General features: G+C 40.4%; 1 protein-coding gene across 3 annotated transcripts; it reads right to left on the bottom strand.

Moving 5' to 3' along the window:
• Positions 1 to 15390: 15390 nt before the first annotated feature.
• On the bottom strand, positions 15391 to 19477 carry sf3b5 (splicing factor 3b, subunit 5). Of its 3 annotated transcripts, none has more exons than XM_017710408.2 (2): positions 19160 to 19477; positions 15391 to 15880 (listed from the first exon to the last, which is right to left on the bottom strand). In XM_017710408.2, the coding sequence occupies exon 2, from the start codon at positions 15853 to 15855 to the stop codon at positions 15595 to 15597; it is 261 nt and encodes an 86-aa protein (XP_017565897.1). In that variant the 5' UTR covers positions 15856 to 15880; positions 19160 to 19477; the 3' UTR covers positions 15391 to 15594. The 3 variants fall into 3 exon arrangements, with proteins under 3 accessions (XP_017565897.1, XP_017565898.1, XP_017565899.1); XM_017710409.2 differs by lacking the exon at positions 19160 to 19477 and adding an exon at positions 18968 to 19141; XM_017710410.1 differs by lacking the exon at positions 19160 to 19477 and adding an exon at positions 16219 to 16309.
• Positions 19478 to 22904: the final 3427 nt, after the last annotated feature.

Genomic DNA, 22904 nt, shown 5'->3' with positions numbered 1-22904 from the left:
TACTTATGGAGTCAAAGTCAAACTTGCAGTTCAAAATCTGAATCATTGCATCTGAAATTCTCATTGAGTTCTCAACTGAAATTTTAAGATTTGTAGGGGAGCAGTAAGAAATCTGAAACTGAATTTTACGGTTCAGCATTGGTTTTACATCTTGCATCTGCTGCTTTACACGTCACTTTACTGGCTGTTCCACACCATTCCTGTGAAAAAAAGTTATTATCTGGTGCACAAGAGATTCAGTGTTTTTACCTGCAAGACGCCCAAATGTTATTTTGAAAGTTCATTGAAAATATGGATTAATATTAAATCTAAATACTTCTTAGAAGGACTGGTGACCTGTCTGGGGTGTATCCTGCATTCCATCCAATGACTGCTGGGAAGGGCTCCAACTCCTCACACCTTCAACCCAGAAGGATAAGCAGCTTAGAAGATGTGTGTGTGTGTGTGTGTGTGTGTGTGTGTGTGTGTGTGTGTGTGTGTGTGTGTGTGCTTCTTAGAAACTAGAATTTCAGGTGTACAACTGTAACGTTCATTTTGTGTTGCTTTCTTACAAACCTTAAAAATCAACATCACTCCAGAATTCAATTTCAGACAGTGTGATACGGATTTAAAGCAAATTCAGATTTTTCCACTCACATTAAAATTTGGCATGAATCTAATCTGAGTACGATCTCCTTAATAGACTTAAGTACTTGAGTAGAAATTGAAGTTTTCTATTAAAATTTCTGCTCTAGGTAACGGTACTGCCTTGTAAATATACTTAATGGAGGTGCATCAATCTTTTAATGATTACTGCGGAAACCAGTTCTGATTTCTCTACAGCCAAATTGGCCAATTGAAGATATTTATTCACTCGTATTGTGAGGGTGAACTTGAACCAATATACAGCAACATAAACTACTAAACATTTACTTTAATTTTTTTTATTAAATGGAAAATCAGTTGCCTACTTAAATAAGATAAATCAAATGAAGTGTTACACTGAAGGTCCGAGGTAACTGGCTATTTAGCACAATGACTCACACTGTGATATTTTGGGGCAGCTTGTAGCAGAAGCATTCAAACACAGGGCACATGCACGTACCTGCCTCGCATTATTTACCATTTAGAATAGCAACGCAAAATAAATGGGCTCATTACTAATTGCTTGTTTGTAGCAAAAAAGGCAGACTGTGTACCACCAATGCTTAAGTATTACAAGTACTGTGAGTTAATGTGTGGCTACCGGACGCGAAGTCACATCATGTTTGTCCATCATTGCTAGACGTAAAACAGGGAGTCCAGTCTTATTTACAAAAGGCCAGGGTAGTTACAGCTTTTCCTTCCATTAGGAGCACAACTACTTCAACTTGTTAATCAGCTGGTCTTCAAACAACTGATGGGCACAAAGCCTTCGCTGATAGAGACAGCAGAAAGTGTGTAATGCAAAGGGCAAAAAAAAAAATGCCTGCATACAAACTAATATAATATATAATAGTGCTATTATTGTTCATCATCAGATGAAGGGTAATTATTAGTCCTGGACCCCATCCCAGAGTTTTTCCTGAATGTGTGCTTAATTTTCTCTAATCACAGGTTAGCCACTGTTCCACGATCTGCCATTACCTTGGTCAAGCTTTTGGTTCTTTCCAGAAGCAAGTTTGCATTCCTATACAAGTGTTTTTAATGTGAAGCTCCAGATGTACCAAAGATGTACCTGGGGGACCTGTAAAGGCAAGACTTGATACTCTGACAAAGTAGAGGATACCCAATCACACAAGAATGTCAGAGTGAGCTGAATAAAAATGCTATATCATTTTCTGCAAACTGCCTACCTCAAAGGTAAGATACGAATGGCCCATCAACTTTTTCCATGTTTGTTGCAGCATTTTATCTTAGGATGCTTGATGGTTTCAGTTCTTCAGTTGGTTGCTGCTGCTGTTTTCGTCATATGTGTTGCTTCGTCGGCCCAATTAAAATTTCGTCCTCATCACTGGGTAAATCTTGTTTGGTAAATGAAGTGCGGACGCATGCTTTAAAAGGAAGTGCTGCGTTGATTGTCGGGTTTATGTTAGCTTGTGTTGTGACTTATGTGTTGCTCTTGTTTTGTTTTTACCTGTATATGGTACTACAGCAGCAACAGACTATAACCGCATATCATGTCGTAGCGCAGTGAGGTTGGAAAATATACTTTGGCAACTTGCTGTTTATATGCAGCCAAGGCAGGCCGACACAGTGCATTCTGGATGACAACAAATAAATGATGAATAAATCACTTTGATTTACGCAACAGGCTCCGAACCCTGATCCTGGATTCCTTCTTGCCTTACACATTTTTGTGTTTACCTGCTCTAAAACACCAACTTGCTATTTAACAGATTCGTTGGATCAGGTGAGTTGGGAGCAAAGAAAATGTTTGCATACTTAACAGAAACATTTAATTCAAGAGGTTTGTTTCTAGAACCACTTAAATAAACTGATAAACTGATTATACAACAAGCCCCAGACTTTGCAGCTTGATCAGAACATTTCAAAACATTCTTCCAAAAAAAGGAAAGAAATGAATTAATCCAATGCACAAGACATGCAATCATGAGAAGAAGTACAAAGATTAGAGTTTCTGAGCACATTTAAACACAGAGGTATCTGGTCTTCGATTAAATTTGATAGATAAAGGTGATGTTTTAGCAAGTTGCACCTAAAATTAAGATCTTTCTAATGATAAAAAAATAAGATGATCCTAATGTTTGTAGCAGTGATGTGTCCAACATCGTGGCTATTATGCTGCCATTGTGGTGCTGCATTTCCCATACGTAACCTGCTGCGATCTACCAATAAATTTGCCCCCAAAAGTTCTTTAATTTGTTGATCCGGGCCTGGCCATTACACTTTATAGTCACCATAAATGCATAAACCACCGCTAAATCAAACTTGCTTCACTTGAACTATATTGTGTGTCCTTAACCTCCTAATGAACTTCCTCATACTCTATAATAACCCCTACTAGCTTTATAGTCATTCCCTTCAGCTGTAATTCTTACTGTAGCTGAGTCTGCGCTGCTGAACTGTGGAGTGCAGTGTCTGTGCTAACAGATTACTGGGCATTTTTAAAATATAAAGAGAGTGAAATATAGAGTAGAGGGCAATAACGCTCTTTTTTTATTAAAGGAACCGCTGTTGCTCACTGTGTCTTAAATTGCACGTCACCAGGGTTACTGCAGCTGAAGCACATTAAAGCTGAAGTCATTACAGTGTCTCCAATAGCCAATCCGAGCAATCAGCCCAGGAGTCATCTGCACTAATAGACTGCTGGGTTTAGTTTATAGCCAAATAGAATGAATTGTACACAGAATGGAAGGAAACAGCATTTTTTTTCTAGCATTGATGGATTAATCATATTAATATTTTGCAGTGAACTCACATACTGGAAAGTGAAGAAGCTTATACTAGATCACTGGGTAGATGTAACTGAAGAAGGGAATGAAACGAATCGATCATTTGGAGATGAATGGACTTCACATGGACTTACATTTATAAATCACTGGTTTCCTGAAAATGAAGTCAGCTCCTCTTTCTCCTGCTTCTCATTCGAATTCTCCCGTTCCACCTTAAATGGCGCAGCAGTAAAATTTGGAGCCTCAGGCACCATTTAAGGAGGAACAGGACAATTAGAACGAGAAACTGCAGGATGAGAAGCAACTTCCACCTCGTAAAAAGTCAAACCACTTGGTCCAGCTGTCCGTGGCTCAGTCAGGTTTGCACAGTCGCCACCAGCCCAATGAACGGCTGCGCTCTGTGGTTTCATTTTTACTGAGCTCTGCTAAAGCCTGAGTAGACTGATAAATCAGTGTGATCAGTTATTAATCTCAGTGTTACTGAGCTCTGCTAAAGCCTGAGTAGACTGATAAATCAATGTGATGATCAGTTATTAATCTCAGTGTTACTGAGCTCTGCTAAAGCCTGAGTAGACTGATAAATCAATGTGATCAGTTATTAATCTCAGTGTTACTGAGCTCTGCTAAAGCCTGAGTAGACTGATAAATCAATGTGATCGGTTATTAATCTCAGCGTTACTGAGCTCTGCTAAAGCCTGAGTAGACTGATAAATCAATGTGATCAGTTATTAATCTGTGTTACTGAGCTCTGCTAAAGCCTGAGTAGACTGATAAATCAATGTGATCAGTTATTAATCTCAGTGTTACTGAGCTCTGCTAAAGTCTGAGTAGACTGATAAATCAATGTGATCAGTTATTAATCTCAGCGTTACTGAGCTCTGCTAAAGTCTGAGTAGACTGATAAATCAATGTGATCAGTTATTAATCTCAGCCTTACTGAGCTCTGCTAAAGCCTGAGTAGACTGATAAATCAATGTAATCAGTTATTAATCTCAGTGTTACTGAGCTCTGCTAAAGTCTGAGTAGACTGATAAATCAATGTGATCAGTTATTAATCTCAGCGTTACTGAGCTCTGCTAAAGTCTGAGTAGACTGATAAATCAATGTGATCAGTTGTTAATCTCAGCGTTACTGAGCTCTGCTAAAGCCTGAGTAGACTGATAAATCAATGTGATCGGTTGTTAATCTCAGTGTTACTGAGCTCTGCTAAAGCCTGAGTAGACTGATAAATCAATGTGATCAGTTATTAATCTCAGTGTTACTGAGCTCTGCTAAAGCCTGAGTAGACTGATAAATCAATGCGATGACCAGTTGTTAATCTTAGTGTTAAGCTTTTCTGAGGTTGAGGGATAACTGAACTGAACAGTGTCCTCAGCAGTGGACATTCAGGAGTGATTAACTTACATCGTCAATACTAGTGTGTTTGTGGTTTGTTAATGGGATACGATCAATGTTTTCCAGATAATATGTATTACTTTATTTTAATTGTCTAGTATGCTGTGGTTATTGTCAAGCACAGAGTACTGTGCAAAAGTTTTAGGCACCTAAACACATCATGTCAAACACATATATCATTAGAATAAATGAGAAAAAATACAGTAAAAAGTAACAAGACATTCTTGTTATTAAAAAAAATAGTTGACATGTCTGAAGAACAAAATTCAGCTTGAGATTTCTCCTTGACACTCCAAGTCATCGCATTGATTTATTTCATCACAAGTGCACATAATAATTTAACTTAACAAAGGAATTATCAGCTCCAGGTATTGGATGACAGCTATAATTAATATTGGGCTGAATGGTTAAACAAAAACATTGGTATGCATAAAATGAACACTTATTATGTTGCATGTATTTATTGTAATGTTAGTGTCTTTTTACAGCAAATAAATACCTACTGACCAGATTCTCTTCTTAACTCTTCTTAAATCTAATTTTCTTGCATGCTTAAAACTTTTCCACAGTACTGAATGTATTGTCAAGTTCCGGTTTCTTTTATTTCTTTCTTTACTTATTTTTGACAAAAATGGGTTCTGTCCCATTTTCATTCCTATTAAAAAAAATCTCAATTTTTCCAATATCTCTTTTTTTAACATTATTTGAACACAGCAGCTGTGACTGTGTGAACAATTCATGATAAACAGATAAACAGAAATCCTCCAAAATTACATGGAATAAAGTCTTTTTATATTGACTTGCATTAAAAGTAAAGAACGTGTTTAACTTCTCCTTTAATATTTTGAAGATACAGTTTTTTTTTGGACAGCGACAATATACTAGGTAAAGTGGGTCACAATTTAACCCCTTAACTGGTCCAGGGCCTGATTTTGCCCCCAAAGGTTTATTACACACTTCTGTGGCCTAAGAATAGCTCAACCAGTTTACTTTGATGTTCCTGTAGTTACTGAATAATAAGCCTTAGTATGTAATTAGCCTGATATATTAAAAGTTAGACTAGTTGTGGCTTATTATGAAACCTGTTATATCAAAACTTTGTGTTAATATGCAACCATTACACCTTACGTGAAAACACAGTTGAAGTGAAAAACTGTACTTTTCCAGAGTCTATAATTTCCAAATAAAAACTATATTAAGTTCAATTTTAAAACTCACAACACAAACCACATATGAATACCTAGCTTAAAAAGTATTAGATTATACCTAGATTAAAAAGTATTAATTAAAAATTACAACAGTCACCCCCCCCCCCCCCCCCCCGCCCCCATGCTGTAAAACCTAACTGCACTTAATCAAAGAATATAGAAATGTGGAGTCACTTAAGTTGAAAAATTTTTGTTGAGATAATAACTGTTTATTATATTCTGTATCAGTGAATTTGTCTGATATGATCTGTTTTGGGCTTCTGTTTTTCTCCAAACGTTTTTGATAACATTGCACATTTAAGTGGGATCTTTTAGTTTAATCAACTAAACACAGTTCAGTTTAATTTCTTAAGACTTCTCAGGTTTACTTCAAGAGTTGGGTCAATGCAAAACTGATCATTCCCATTGGCTCTTGACACCATATATTTGCATATTGGGTGTGTCTTCCACCTTCTTTAACCAACCAACCATCTGTGTATTGTCAATCTCCCCAACCTACCTCCTCTGTGGTTGTGGGCTTGTTCATTATATATTGATAAATCATCCACAGTGTTTCCACATGATGAGTGTGGTTTTGTGGTGACTGGACACTGCTTTTACAGTCTAGGCTAAACGGTCAGCATATGGCAAAAATGGCCCTGAGTAGTTTTAAGTTAAATTGATTAAGATGTTATTTTTAGATATGTTTCTGGGTGGAGTTATTATAGCTATAGCTTAATTTTTGCTGAAAGATTTAATGGAAGAAGGCAGTGAATTGACGTTACTCTCATAACTCATAATTAGTCAACTGTATTGAGTTACAGTCTTAAAAAAGATTGTTCTTCAATAAAGACAAAGACAGTGGCTCTATATGGTATAATAAAGATAATGGTTCTATATATGACCATGAACACCATTCAGACTGATGGAGAATTCATTGTGTATGGTGCTATATAGCACTTTTTAAAAAATGGTTCTATATAGCACCAAAATGTGTTCTGCTCGTTATGATGTCAAGCTTGGTGTTATAAAGAAATATATACAGCACATTCTGCATCAATCTGAAGAACAATTTCACCATGTAAAAACCCTTCAAGCATGTAAAAGTTCACCAAGTGTTCTTGGTTCTATGTAAAACCACTGAAGAATCCTCTTTTTTAAGAATGCACTACAATTATCACAAGTTCAATAGTCATTTTAAGATCAACAAAATTAATGTAGTTAATTTGATCACATTAGTTTAGTACATTTGTTCATACTCATAGTTCATAGTTCAGGAAATAATTTATAGTCAAATGATTTTGATTACTTAAATGGTTAAAGGCAAGGGTTGGCAACCCAAATGTTAAGAAGAACCACTTTGTCCTTTCAACAAAATCAAACCACCTCGGGAGCCACAACATTTTATGTTTGTTTTACCATCATGGCTGTAAATATGTCTCAGTATGTGTTAATGTACTAGTATAGGCTGAAAAAATGGAATATGTAATAAAAATAAAAAATGTAATAATGTAGTGTTTTCTTTCTCTCCCTCTGACACACAGGTTTCCACATCTCTACATGGATGGCAGCTCACCACCTGAAGCTCAATCCCAGCAAGACTGAGCTGATATTCATCCCTGCAACTACAGGTCCTCATCATGATCTCACCTTCTCATTCGAGAACTCCCTGATTGTTCCATCTGTAGAGGCAAGAAGTCTTGGTGTGACTCTGGATGGCCAGTTATTGTTCTCGACTCACATCGCGAACCTGACTCGGTCATGCAGGTTTCTCCTGTACAACATCCGAAGGATCCGACCCTTCCTCACCCGCGAGGCCACCCAGGTGCTAGTGCAGTCTCTGGTCATCTCAAGGCTTGACTACTGCAACTCTCTCTTGGCTGGTCTTCCCATGCAGACCATCAAGCCACTGCAACTCATCCAGAACGCGGCAGCACGACTCATCTTCAATCTGCCCAAGTTCAGCCACGTCACCCCACTGCTGCGCTCCCTTCACTGGCTCCCTGTGGCCGCACGCATCAGATTTAAACCCTAATGCTGCCTACAAAGCCAAAAATGGACCAGCCCCTACCTACTTGATGGCAATGGTGAAGTCTCGAACTGAACCATGAGCCCTTTGAGCTTCGAGTACAGCTCGGCTTGACCTGCCATCCTTCAAGGTGCACGGAAGACAAGCGTCGAGAATGTTCTCTGTACTGGCACCCAGGTGGTGGAATGAACTCCCACTGGCTGTCCGAACAGCAGGGTCTCTTGCTGTCTTCAAACATAGACTGAAGACTCATCTCTTCACACAGCACTTAAATGAGCTCTGAATTATAAGCTGCACTTATTTTTATTGTACTGCACTGTGTATTGTAGTTTATTGTATTGTATTGCATTGAATGGCACAGAGTTCTGTGTTCACCTCTGTTCCTTTTTCTCTTGGTATCTACAGTGACTTTTTGTCTCTAGCAGTATCTGAGCTCAGGACCGTCTTTTTCTCTAAGCTATTGGTAACTAGCAAAGATACTTTCTCTAGATTGACAGCACTTTTTGTAAGTCACTCTGGATAAGAGCGTCTGCTAAATGCTGTAAATTTAAATGTAATATAAACTAAAACGCAGACTTACTTTGAGCCTAGTGATAGCCACTTTTCTCACATCTCTAGCAGGAAACTTCTCACAAAAGTTGAATAGTTTCTTATAAAATGTAAAATATATATATATATATATATATGTATTTTTTTTTTTTTTGAGGCTGAAATCAGCTTCTTGGTAGCTTCTTGTTGGAATTTTCCCGTTCCACCGTAAATGGTCCCTGAGGCGCCAGAATGTAACTGCTGCACCATTGAAGGTGTAGTGAGAAAATTCAAACAAGAATCTGGTGAATGAGTGACTTCAAGTCACTTTTTAGTGTTTGACAGTTTCTTGTTGCAGATTAAACGTATCAGGAAACCTTACAGGAGTGCTTATAGATGCAAATAAGTCAGTTCGTCTTCAAATTATAGCATTCATCTTAAAATTTTCCATTTGCCATTTCATTAGCTACTAGCTAAGCAAGACTGTTGTCTGCATTGCTATGGTGACCAGCAGTCTGTGCACCAACCTTCAGAGTTAATTAGCAGTTATACATTAATGCCAGCGTTTAAGACCATTTATTGTTAAAACTGTGTTAGAATGATCAGCAGAGCTTTATTTTACTGCTGTGGAGCTGCTACAGGGCAGTAAAGGAGCACATTGTATTTGAAAGGAATCAATGATGCTTCAAATCAAGAGTATTTAATTATATACTGGATGAATCATAGAGGACTGAGAGGCCTTTTGTACACCTTTATTCCAGCACAATGAACCTAACTGGACAGTGGACCACTAAATTGTTTCTTCATTGGTTTAACATTCTCAGATTCTGTAGTTGAGCTTCGGCTAGGAATCCAGAATCAATCCAGCAGAAATTGTCACCGTCCAGTTACTTTTCGACTGCACTGTATATTAGTGACTGTAAGCTCTGTAGATGAATTGTAGCAGGAAGCTTACCTTTAAACCATTCCTTTAGTGTCTTCACATAACTTTCCTCAGGTAACTTTTAAGCTTAAGCTGCTAACCTTTTCACTCCTGCAAATGATATTCAACCTGCATGCTGTGCAAAAGAGAACAAATGACTGTAATGGTAGGCAGTAAATCAGAGCGCTGCAGAAAGGTATTAAAGTGTAATGTGCTTTTGAAGAGCCCTGCCTTTTTTCATAGTTGCTGACCAGTGCATTTCCCCAGCAGGGAGACTATGGCTAATCTCATTTAAGAAAAACACTTAGGGTAATGCTTTCAGGTTATAAAACCATGTGAGTAATTGTTTATGAAATGTTCATCTAATTACACTTCAATTATCAAATGGCTTTGGAATGGAGCTACAAGAATGAGTCACTTTAAAGTTCAACGAATGGATTAATGGAAAACTTCAAGCAATTGGTTATGGTATAAAGTAATTGATCATAAAGATCATTAGACCATGCAGAAGGATATGAAAAACAAGATATGCTTTAGCAATAAAGGCTGCGTTCTTTGTTTATTAACTGAAAATTTGAAATGTATTTTTTTTCCACAAAAACCAAATGATCATGCCACACGCTACTTCATGAGGTGAAGAAGTGTAAAGGCGTTTACGGCTGACTAAACGAACTACTGTTGCTCGCTGCGTCCTAAAATGCATCACACCAGGGTTACTGCTACTGAAGCTGAAGCTACATTAAAGCTGGAGTCATTACAGTGTCTCCCACAGCTGTTTTGAGCTGTCAGCCAGGGAGTGAGTCCGGGGCTGTGATAGAATAAAAAAAATCTTTGAGAGTGAGCTAATGCAGTTTTGCAGTGAGCAAAGAGATGGCACTGGTTATTGCACTCAGTTTAATTATTAGTATTAGTAAGAGGCATAAGGAGGCTGTGGAGAGTAGCAGTCTGTCTGCTATAGAAAAGCTCACTCATTTGGACCTGCGAGCTGAGAATACTGCAATCCGCACAGGCCACGAAAACAAAATGTCTTGCCCAGCGTGAGTGTGAACATGGAGAAAAGCAGAAATGCTGGCAGCACTTTGCTGTGTCTGACACAGCACAAATCACGCTACCGCCACCGTGACTCAAACTGTGGGGACAGCTGGTGAGGATTTACCCCATCAGGCTGCCCGCAACCACCCACACACATACACCCACACAACATAGCTGTGGACACACGTTTTTTAGAGCAAAAAGCTGGTTTTTGCTGGAGCTAGATATTTCTACTGTAGAGATTTCAGTAGCTACTGTGCTATAATGTGTTACAACAATACATGACATAGTACATAACTTAAGCAATAGAACAACAGACGGAGTATGTTATCTCGAAGGCGGGGTACAGTAGATCATCAACCGTGATGTTATTCCCAAAAACACACCAATTCTAATGTCCTATTGCTTTTATACAACAGTTCTGCAAAATAAAGAAAAAACGTAAAGCAAAGAAGACCCAGACATGGTATTAAATTTGCTTTGATAATGCCAGCAGGTGTTTTGGGCCCCATGAAAAGATATGGGCTCCACCAAACCAGCCATTACAGACCAGGTGCAAACATGCATGCAACATTCTGCATACAGTGGAATTATTTGTTAAATTGCAGGACTGATACCCTCTATAAGAAATGTACTAATGGCCATCTTTTACAGTCACAGACCCCCTGCCCACTAATATGTTATTCAATACAATGCTGTTCAGCTCCTTCTTCAGTTGAGAGTAAGGCATGACTGAGATAAGCCAGTACAGGGGTGGGGAAACAGGGTTGTTTCATTGGGAGGGGTATGGGGATTGGGAGACAGGGCAGGTTCTTTGGGAGAGGTATGGAGATGGAGAGACAGGACTGGTTCTTTGGGAGGGGTATGGGGATTGGGAGACAGGACTGGTTCTTTGGGAGAGGTATGGGGATTGGGAGACAGGGCTGGTTCTTTGGGAGGGGTATGGAGATGGAGAGACAGGACTGGTTCTTTGGGAGAGGTATGGGGATTGGGAGACAGGGCTGGTTCTTTGGGAGGGGTATGGGGATTGGGAGACAGGGCTGGTTCTTTGGGAGGGGTATGGAGATGGAGAGACAGGACTGGTTCTTTGGGAGAGGTATGGAGATGGAGAGACAGGAATGGTTCTTTGGGAGAGGTATGGGGATTGGGAGACAGGGCTGGTTCTTTGGGAGCGGTATGGGGATTGGGAGACAGGGCTGGTTCTTTGGGAGGGATATGGAGATGGAGAGACAGGACTGGTTCTTTGGGAGAGGTATGGAGATGGAGAGACAGGAATGGTTCTTTGGGAGGGGTATGGAGATGGAGAGACAGGACTGGTTCTTTGGGAGAGGTATGGGGATGGAGAGACAGGAATGGTTCTTTGGGAGGGGTATGGAGATGGAGAGACAGGACTGGTTCTTTGGGAGAGGTATGGGGATTGGGAGACAGGGCTGGTTCTTTGGGAGGGGTATGGGGATTGGGAGACAGGGCTGGTTCTTTGGGAGGGATATGGAGATGGAGAGACAGGACTGGTTCTTTGGGAGAGGTATGGAGATGGAGAGACAGGAATGGTTCTTTGGGAGGGGTATGGAGATGGAGAGACAGGACTGGTTCTTTGGGAGAGGTATGGGGATTGGGAGACAGGAATGGTTCTTTGGGAGAGGTATGGAGATGGAGAGACAGGAATGGTTCTTTGGGAGAGGTATGGGGATTGGGAGACAGGGCTGGTTCTTTGGGAGGGGTATGGGGATTGGGAGACAGGGCTGGTTCTTTGGGAGGGGTATGGAGATGGAGAGACAGGACTGGTTTTTTGGGAGAGGTATGGAGATGGAGAGACAGGAATGGTTCTTTGGGAGGGGTATGGAGATGGAGAGACAGGACTGGTTCTTTGGAAGGGGTATGGAGATGGAGATACAGGACTGGTTCTTTGGGAGAGGTATGGAGATGGAGAGACAGGACTGGTTCTTTGGGAAAGGTATGGAGATGGAGAGACAGGACTGGTTCTTTGGGAGAGGTATGGAGATGGAGAGACAGGACTGGTTCTTTGGGAGAGGTATGGAGATGGAGAGACAGGAATGGTTCTTTGGGAGGGGTATGGAGATGGAGAGACAGGACTGGTTCTTTGGGAGGGGTATGGAGATGGAGATACAGGACTGGTTCTTTGGGAGAGGTATGGAGATGGAGAGACAGGACTGGTTCTTTGGGAAAGGTATGGAGATGGAGAGACAGGACTGGTTCTTTGGGAAAGGTATGGAGATGGAGAGACAGGACTGGTTCTTTGGGAGAGGTATGGAGATGGAGAGACAGGACTGGTTCTTTGGGAGCGTTGCTATGGAGTTGCTTTGGGGGCAGGACTGAACCATTTCTTGTAAAGTTGGTGGCTCAGCAATACAGAGGCTCTTTGGGTGTTTACTTCTTGCCAAGAACAAGAAAAGAAAAAGAAATGGTTAATTTTATAAATTAGCCTATATTGTGATAAAATATTCTATTACTGATGATTGTAATGATGACTGCAAATGTAATATTTCAAAAAATTACCTTGTTATCAATTTTTAGGGCCCTTCTCAGTCAAAACCCTCAGCAATTATCCTAAGCAACCTCTCTCTCCCAATACAGCACCCCTGATTCGCCAATACCTTCTGCCAAAAAATGTAGGAGCTTTTTGCATCACAGAGCCATAAACCAGTCACAAAATCAGGTCCAGCTCATCTTTTTCACCCTTTGCCAGATTAACCTACAATGTTGTTTTGCTCGTCAGCCTTTAAAGCTTTTCACAGCTAGTCCTGTTTGCGAAATTGTATTCTGTTCATTTCTAATTCCAGTTTGTTTGACTCAGCTGCCAACTGAAAAGCTTTCTGGGAATCTGATGTAGAGCTGCTCTCACTCTTCTTCAGTATTTACATATCTGCCCTCATCCTACCTCCCTTGGTTTCGGGTCACGATTTTGCAGTGTTATAGAATGAATCATGCATATCACAGCCGTCAATCTCTCTGATAGGCACAGGCAGATATGTATGTGACTTGACTTTTTACAAACTCAAATATACTTCCAAACAAATGCCACAAATATACCACACGACTGAGAAAAAATCAGTGGCAAGTTGACGAGTGAAATCAGGACAGGAATGTGAGACTGGCTTTCACACCGGTAATCAGCCATATGAGTTATTGTGAAAAAAACTAGTAAAAAGCTTCTGTGCAGTATCAAGTTATATCCACTGTATTTTGAGATAATGGCCAAAATATCTGGATGGAGAAGTGTCATCCATTACTGCTGTAGCTAGCAGTTAGCTTAGTATGGACCAACAAATGTTTCTGGAGGCAACATGGCAGGTTGAGACTGTCAGTACAGCCAAGTAAAGCTGAGTGTAAAGTGTGGCAAGAACAGCAATGTTATGACTTTAAACCTCTGAAGAAAGTGCAGTGCTTTCAACTACATATGAATGTTGTCATCAGTCAAACCCAGTTGTTAAGAGAAACGCGTGCCCCTAAAATGCAGCCAGATGACAAACTGTCAAGTGAAAATCACCAGTCGCTGCTAGCACGCTCTTTAGAGGTGCCATGTGTAAGATTTAGGGGGATATATTAGCTGAAATGTAATACAGTATACAAAAACCTGTATAAATGCAGTACACAGGAAGAACTGCTGTGTTTTAGTTAGCTTAGAATGAACACATCATAGCCACATAGGCAGCACGTGCTCTTCCAGCAGAGGCCGACATGTTTCTATTGTAGCCCAGAACAGAAAAACCAAACGCTGGTTCTAGAGAGCGCCTTTGTGTTTATATGCTGAATTGGCTGCTTGAATTTAGTGGCGCTGCAGCACCAGTTGGAAGGTGCAGAAATCAGCGGTTGACTTCTGGACCGGTTTGACCACCACTGAACTTCTTGCTGTACAGCGCTGTGCAGTCCTCACCCTCAGATCTTCTCTTTTCCCACTTTACTATAAAACTTCATACTAATAATGTTCGCTATCCGATGTCGACCAGAGGAGGATGGGTTCCCCTTCTGAGTCTTGGTTCCTCTCAAGGTTTCTTCCTCTTTTAGGGAGTTTTTCCTTGCCACCGTCGCCGCTGGCGACGCTCATGGGGGCTCGGACCCGGATTTTCTCTCCTTTTCTCTTCTCTCTGTAATACTGATTGTTTTGTAAAGCTGCTTTGTGACAACACCTGTTGTAAAAAGCGCTATATAAATAAATTTTGCTTGCTGCCGGTGCTGGCTAACCATTCTGTGTTGTGAGAAGTTTGGGACCTCACATTTTGACAAAGGATCATACTTTTATATTCAGCACTTGAAAAAGGAAGAGAGGGGGAACCCTCGTCATCAAAGAAGTGAAAATGTTACGTACTGATACACACTTGGAAAGGGGCGGGTGAGGATGGAGGGTTGTTCACTTGGTTGCAATCTGCAGCCTCACTGCTAGATGCCATTAAATCTTACACAATGCACCTTTAACACATTTATCTGTAACCAGATATACTCTGCGCTCACTAGAATAGACTGTGCAAGACTAACTTACAGGCTGTGTAAAGTCTCTCATGCAGATTGAGGTTTCTGCTTATAGATCGACACACAAGCATCAAAGTATCCCAACAGTAAAGATTATTTGTATTGATTCTCCCACTTTTACTGCATTAGGGTGATCTGTATTTAACATTTGTCTGTTTATGCTTAAGTTCTGTCTGTAAGCCACTCAAAGCATCATGTAATCATCAGCGTAAGAAAACATGGACGTGGGTGACGTCAGCTACACACTATTAATTATTCCATACACACGACTGCATTTTATGCTCTTGTAGACATAGAACTAGACTGTTTTAGTCAACATAAGCATAGAAATGCAATGAAACGCAATGCCATTTTCATTTCAGTCCCCATTTCTACTCTCCCATCAGAAAAGAACCATTTTCGTCAGTATGAGTAAGTGATGAGGGGGGGAAAATATGACTAACCCGTAGTTTCTAGCTTTATTTTGTTCAGACATAGTCGAGGGTCACGTACAAAAAGTAAAACGGCTCAAAAAAGAGAAATCATTACAATAATTGGTCAAAATTTTTTAAATCCTCTGCTCTCCACTGTACACACTTGAATTTATTTTGACATGTAGCAGAGAAAACCAGAGTCCACTCAGTGGGCTGCAGCTGCACGCTAGGCATCCTCAGGTTTGTCCGCAGGTGGACCACAGGGCTGCAGCATCTTCTCCATTAAGTTGAAACGCACACGAGCTTTGCTCTCGTTCTCAGCGATGGAGAAATAATTAAGGAGGTCAAAATGACCCATGTAGGAGCAGTACGAGTCTCTGTGTTGATTCACCAGCCATTCCCACTTGGTGGTGTCTGCATGGCCTGTGCCAATGTACTTAGACTGCAGATGCTCCAGCTGGCTGTGGATGTTGTAGCGGTCAGTCATCTTCAGCTACAGATGTGGGTTAAAGCTGTGGATGAGAAAAAAAAAAGGGGGGGGGGGTATTAGATCATATAGCACTAAATTAAATGGATCATGACAATCATCTGTCTGCTTCAAACACTTCATGGAATGCATGTCTTAAAGGATCTTAAAGTAAAAGTAAGATCTCGTTCCTTTATTACTTTGAAATTAAAAGGGAAGCACCTCTGCATTGCTTATCTTTTGCAAATAATAATAAAAATAATAAACCACAATAATAATAATAATAATTTTTAAATCTATGTTTGTGTATATGCCTTAAAATGTAAGGCAGACCAGTTCAAAGTCTGCTCCACAATATGATAAAATAAAGAATAAAAGACTCACAGATGATAAATGAGGTGTCTGAAGACTGACAGTGATTCTTAAAGTTTCTCGAAGGACATTCAATCAATTTCTCAGGATGACAACATCTAAGCTGAAAAAGACGAATAACTTGAAGGCAGCGAAAATGGAAGAAATGGCCCGAGAAATGAGAAGTGAGGCAAAAAGTGCTTTGGAGTTGAAAGCAAAAAAATGACCTGGAGAACTTTAAATGTCTACAAATGATAGATACTTACTATAATAAAACTTCATAACCTTCACACTGCTTGGCACAAAGCTGCTTTCCAGCCATGAAACAGGACAATAACTCCTTAAAGCGTCACATAACCGCACAAACGATTCTCCATATAACTCGTATCAAAAAAGTCTTATTTTATTATAATTACAAGGGAAGCACCCTGACAGAGCTTAGCTAATAATACGAACAGCAACATTCATAAGAAGAAGAATTATTAGTAGTTTTATTATTATAACCATTACGACTACTACTACTACTAATAGGAATAAATTTACAAAGAACCTCTCTCAGTCAAGGTCTTTGTACAAGCCATCTTTTTTTATTTTGGGTTCACTTTAAAAAATAAAGAATTAATATTATTTTTACTGTTACTATTATTATCTGCCTTTCTGACAGAGCAAGCTCAAGTATTAGCATATCAGCATCATCAGAAACAAAGAACAGTGTGTAGTCCATCTTCCAACCACAGTGGTGCAGGTGCAAACACACCCACACCCTCCTGTAGTGCTGGCCTGGATTTAGATTCCATCTAAATGTATAATTCTGTGCAAAAAATTTAACTTACTATTTAGACAGATTTCTGTATTTTGAATTGCCTTTTTAAAAACACATTTTGGTTACTCATCAATACCACTACATCTAAAAAGCACTACAACACAATACTGTCGTGTAAAAAGTTGTTAAATTCAGAAGAATCAAAGGTGCCCATTAGTCCGTACAGACGAAACATGTTACATCAACTTGAATTATGTAAGAATAATTATAATGAGTCCCAACTTATGGCCACAGTCCATTTTTACTTTTCTACATCATCTGAGCTCAGCAGCTGCCCCTTTACACTGTCTGAAAATTTCTTGGTGAACAGACTTTCCATTACTCCAAATCTACATGTAATAAAACAGTTAAGATGTTTTTGCCTTCTCCTGTGAACGTTTTGGAGATGCTTGTTTTTCATTGGACAGCAAACAATATAGAAAGTATGCTCATATAGCATTTCATTCATGTGATGCTGATGTAAACATTTGCATGATTTAAACTAAAAGCAACTTTTAAGCAACATATTTTTAGCACAGCTTATGACAGAGAGGTGTCTGACCATCACCTGCGATGACCTTTTACCACTCTCATCCATTTTTTACAGTGTAATTTAAAAGCACCATGTGTTCTTGTGCAAACTGTGCTCAGCACCTAGTATTTAAACACATCTGGAGCTTTCCACCGCAAAGAGCTGGATTATGCTGCACTAAGCCACTACTGAGGATAATGAGCAACAATGATGAGACTCCTGGGTATCACCACACACTCTTAAACTGGACGCTTGTCAGTCAGATGCCAAGACTGTAACAGCACAGATGAAGATAAAGATGTAACAGCCTAGTACCCCCCACCCCCAAACCCAAAGATGTAACAGCCCAACCCCCCCCCCCCCCCCAAGATTTTAGCCCCTAGTGAGAACAGAAATCTGAGGATACACTGATACTACCTGAATACCAGACTTAACCTGTTAAGATTCAACAGTATTCATTGTTTTCTGGAATAAATCGAGATGTTGCTCTCCCCTTAGTCACCGTCCCATCAGAGACAGTTGTTTATGTTCACTTAAGAACATAAGTTTGATTCCTGAGTTCATCCAGACAGAGAGAGGCAGCCTGTGTACAGTTAGCGCCGAGTGATTCATCATGTTAAAAGCGTGCAATATTCAATTCGCAGGACTTTTAAGAGAATATTTTCCCCCAAAACATCCAAACAAATTCTTACATTATATTTCTATATAACTAAGCGCCAAAAATGGCTCTTATATTGGTACGAGCTCGACACCCAAGAACCATTTAAGCACCACCTTTTAAATTTTGTAGGGCAGCAACGCAAAACGTTTTAATAGAGATACTGAAACAGACCACGTTAAGGCAGACAGGGTTGGTCAGTCAGCGCCCCTCTCTCTATCTGCGTCTCTCTCCCTCTCTCTCTGTGTCTCTCTCACTCTCTTTCTGTCTCTCTCCCTCTCTCTCTGTGTCTCTCATCCTCTCTTTGTGTCTCTCATCCTCTCTTTGTGTCTCTCTCCCTCTCTCTCTGTGTCTCTCTCACTCTGTGTCTCTCTCCCTCTCTTTCTGTCTCTCCCCCTCTCTCTCTGTCTCTCATCCTCTCTTTGTGTCTCTCATCCTCTCTTTGTGTCTCTCTCCCTCTCTCTGTGTCTCTCTCCCTCTCTCTGTGTCTCTCTCCCTCACTTTCTGTCTCTCTGTCTCTCTACCTCTCTCTCCCTCACTTTCTGTCTCTCCCTCTCTCTCTCTGTGTCTCTCCCTCACTTTCTGTCTCTCTACCTCTCTCTCTCCCTCACTTTCTGTCTCTGTGTCTCTCTCCCTCTCTCTCTGTGTCTCTCCCTCACTTTCTGTCTCTCTTTGTGTCTCTCTCCCTCTCTCTCTGTGTCTCTCCCTCACTTTCTGTCTCTCTCTGTGTCTCTCTCTCTCTCTCAGGTAACTAACTAGCCTCCGCCAGTGTTTAAAGTTATGAACTGACCTCGTTTTAAAGAGCCTCAGTAATAAACCCATAGCGAGCGGAGCAGCGAGCGGACGGAGCGGAGCGCCATGCCGGACTTAACGCTGCGGCTAAGCTTAGCAGCCCAAAGCTGACTGTTCCCTTAACGGAGCCGCACTCTGAAATACACGTTTAAACCCTCGGCTCGTCTGTGAAGCCGCAGCGCCATTTTACCTCCTTCCAGTCTTTTCTGTTTCCAGCAGCGCGGTCAGCCTCTTCAGCTGCAAACAAGCGGCGCCACACAGAGGAAAGAGTTACTGCAAAATGTCTCTGGGTGCTACAGACATGAACCGTCCGAAGGTTCCGGGCTGTGTGTTTCTCAGTGCAGCTCCGGTCGGTCGGCTCGGCGGAGAAGAGACGTCGTTGTCCATTTCTCTGCCGTTAGAAATGGGTTCGCTATATTATACAACAAACAGAAAGCGGTGTTTACTGCGACACGGTGCAGTAGCTCAGCGGCGTCCCTGATTTACAGACTGATCTGCAAGGACGGCGTGTAAACGCTTAAAAACGGCTCCGAGTGCCAGCTTTGAATAAACAAACAAACAAATGTTATTGCGTAATTTCTCCACAGCTGTGTGAGTTAGTGAGCTTGTGAGGTAACAACTAAGGCTGTGTTACTATTAAAGTCTATATATTTACTCTTTCTCAGTGTCGTGTCATTTAATGTTAATGAGACCTCAGCGGACCTGTTTACATTCTGCGGTCTTGTAAGCAGGAGTGCTCTGATGTATTGCACGTAAAGCAGCTGTAGACTAATGAGATATAGTTTTGTATAAAACACTGTCTTTTGCGTTTGTTTTCTCTGGAGAGGGATTCCAAATGTGCTTGTTTTATTTTATTGTGTGTTTTTTTACTGTTTTGATGTATTTATTGTAGCTGCAGGCAGAAAGCAAAGTGTTTTTTTTTTTTTAATTAATTCATTAATTTTTTTTTTTTTTTTTTTGCCATGGTTGAATTTATGTGCCATTTGTTTACATCAAAGTTTATTGTTGGAGTCAGGTTAGTCCTGAACTGCTTTGTGTGTGTTGCTGCCTCAACAGTAACCTGTCCACCAGCAGCATCACACAAGCCCCAGCCTGATGGGCCCACTGGGTCGACCCATTAGGCACAGCAGTTATAGCTCATCAAGTGTTGTCTTGTCTCCGGGGGTGTAACGTCTGAAGGCAAATTTGATTTCCATCCTGATGAGATGCCTGTCATATCCCTTATGCAACGAAAATATATTTCCCTACTTATTAACTACCAATGTATTTCATTATTTAGTGTTATCTGATTTACTCATTTGAAAAGATCCAACAAATTTAATATTCCTGTTCCTCTGTTCATTCTTCTACAGATGAGGAACGTTTACTTGTGCGACACATCATTGATATTTATTGTATTTGGCTTTGTAATAAAATGAGGCCTGTTATGTTAATGAGAAGCCCACAGGAGACAGAGAGATGATGCAAGAGAAATGGATAACAAAAGGTGCCATTTTCAGGACACATTATTCATCCAAATGGCGTTCCTCTCTCATTAATGTAATTTAGAGGAAATGAAAGAATCCATTTCATTAGCAAAGCCATAATTTGCCCATATATCATCCTGGTAATGACCAGTAACTCCTAATAGAGCACATAGTCTCATAGATCCTGTCTACAAATTGTTGGTATAAAAGAGAAGCTGATTATAATGGCCTGGATGAGCAAAGCTTAGCCCCTCAGATTAGGTTGAGCTGTGTTATTTTTTCCTTATTTCGAAAAACATAATGCCATAAACAGGATAGAGAAGACATCTGTGCGCTCCAGTACGTATCTCACATGGGTAAGGCCAGGCGTATGTGTCCTGCTAGAGTGGCCAAGTTTTGCATAATTGATTATCCAGGACTATGGATGATTTGGAGTATAGATTTAGGGTTCATCCAAATCTTGAAGTTATTTTACAAGATTGTAAATAAAATGTGAATCATAGAATCTGAAAAAAATACTCAGAGACTACACTGTGGACCTTAACCTTTCGACCCCTGGCCTTAACATTGAGCGGTTATAATCTTAACTCACATACGTTAGTAAGTACATTAGTTAAAAGCTTGTAGAACATGCAGGTTTAGGGTTAAGTATATATATATGTATACAGTTCGTCGCTCCATCTACAAGCACAAGTTAAAACTCTGCCATGCAAAGTGAAAGCCAAATATCAACACCATCCAGAAACGCCGCCGGCTTCTCTGGGCCCGAGCTCATCTGAGATGGACTGACGCAGAGTGGAAAAGTGTCCTGAGGTCTGACGAGTTCACATTTCAAACTGTTTTTGGAAATCATGGACGTCGTGTCCTCCGGGCCAAAGAGGAAAAGGACTGTCCGGATTGTTATCAGCACAAAGTTCAAAAGCCGGCATCTCTGATGGTGTGGGGGGCTGTTAGTGCCCATGGCAGGGGTAACTTGCACATCTGTGAAGGCCCCATTAATGCTGAAAGGTACATACAGGTTTTGGAGCAACATCTGCTGCCATCCAAGCAACGTCTTTTTCAGGGACGTCCTGCTTATTTCAGCAAGACGATGCCAAGCCACATTCTGCACGTGTTACAACAGCGTGGCTTCATAGTAAAAGAGTGCGGGTACTAGACTGGCCTGCCTGCAGTCCAGACCGGTCTCCCATTGAAAATGTGTGGCACATTATGAAACTCAAAATACGACAGCGGAGACCCCGGACTGCTGAGCAGCTGAAGTTGTACATCAAGCAAGAATGGGAAAGAATTCCACCTACAAAGCTTCAACAATTAGTGTCCTCAGTTCCCAAACACTTATTGAGTGTTAAAAGGAAAGGTGATGTAACACAGTGGTGAACACGCCCCTGTCCCAACTTCTTTGGAACATGTTGCAGGCATCAAATTCAAAATGAGTGAATATTTGCAAAAAACACAGTTTATCCATTTGAACATTAAATATCTTGTCTTTGTAGTGTATTCAATTGAATATAGGTTGAAAAGGATTTGCAGATTATCGTATTCTGTTTTTATTTATGTTTTACACAACGTCCCAACTTCATTGGAATTTGGGGTTTTATATATATGTGTATATATATAATTGCATAAAAATGAATTGAGGAGGGTCACTGTGTCAGTCTAATTAACCCTTAAATGTAATTATAGCTTCCGATCAGCAGTGGTTAGTTTGTAGTGACAGTGGACTGAGCAGGGACAAACCACAGAACGGCAAAAGGATGTTGGGCACACAAGGAACATTGAGGAAACAAGTTACAGGAATGTTTAATGATGGTTGCAGGAGGAGTGTGTCACAACACACAGTGCGTCACACCCTGCTGCATTTGGGGCTGTATAGCCACAGACTGGTCAGAGTGTCCATGCTAACTTCTGTCCATAGCTGAAGCCACAAAGGCACATGAGCATTGAAACTGGACCTTGGAGAGATGGAAGAAGGTCCTGCTAATGTCTTGGTGCCAGACACCACAGGGCACCTTCAGAGGTTTCGCAGAGTCCATGCTTTGGTGGGGTGGGGCTGTTTTGGTGGCATGCAGGGTGTGTGGTTATGAAGTTTTGGCTCATTGGTTTAGTGTATACATGTAAATTGCATCCAATCCTGACTTTCATCTAAACTGATAAAAAACACATCATAGCTAACTGAAATCAGAAAAACTGTTTTTATGTCTGTGTTTTATGACCATAAACAGCAATTGCTGGAATTGCTTTACACTTGGGATTTACAGTGTCCTGTGAAACTACAAGTTATATAGTTATAAGATTGAAGAAATTAAGTATGGGCCCACATACAAGCCTCTTCTGGTTATTTCGAATAATAGGAGTTATTATTATTATTATTATTGTTATTATGTTGCTATACATTTATACACATGTAGTTACACAATACCTAATTAATTGCATAGTTGTTACATAATTGTTACATTAACATTAGATTTT

This window comes from Pygocentrus nattereri, chromosome 5, assembly GCF_015220715.1.
Source record: "Pygocentrus nattereri isolate fPygNat1 chromosome 5, fPygNat1.pri, whole genome shotgun sequence".
In the NCBI taxonomy this organism is placed as follows: domain Eukaryota; kingdom Metazoa; phylum Chordata; class Actinopteri; order Characiformes; family Serrasalmidae; genus Pygocentrus; species Pygocentrus nattereri.
Note: the sequence above shows the minus strand (reverse complement) of the source record. Positions and strands in the feature narration are given on the sequence as shown.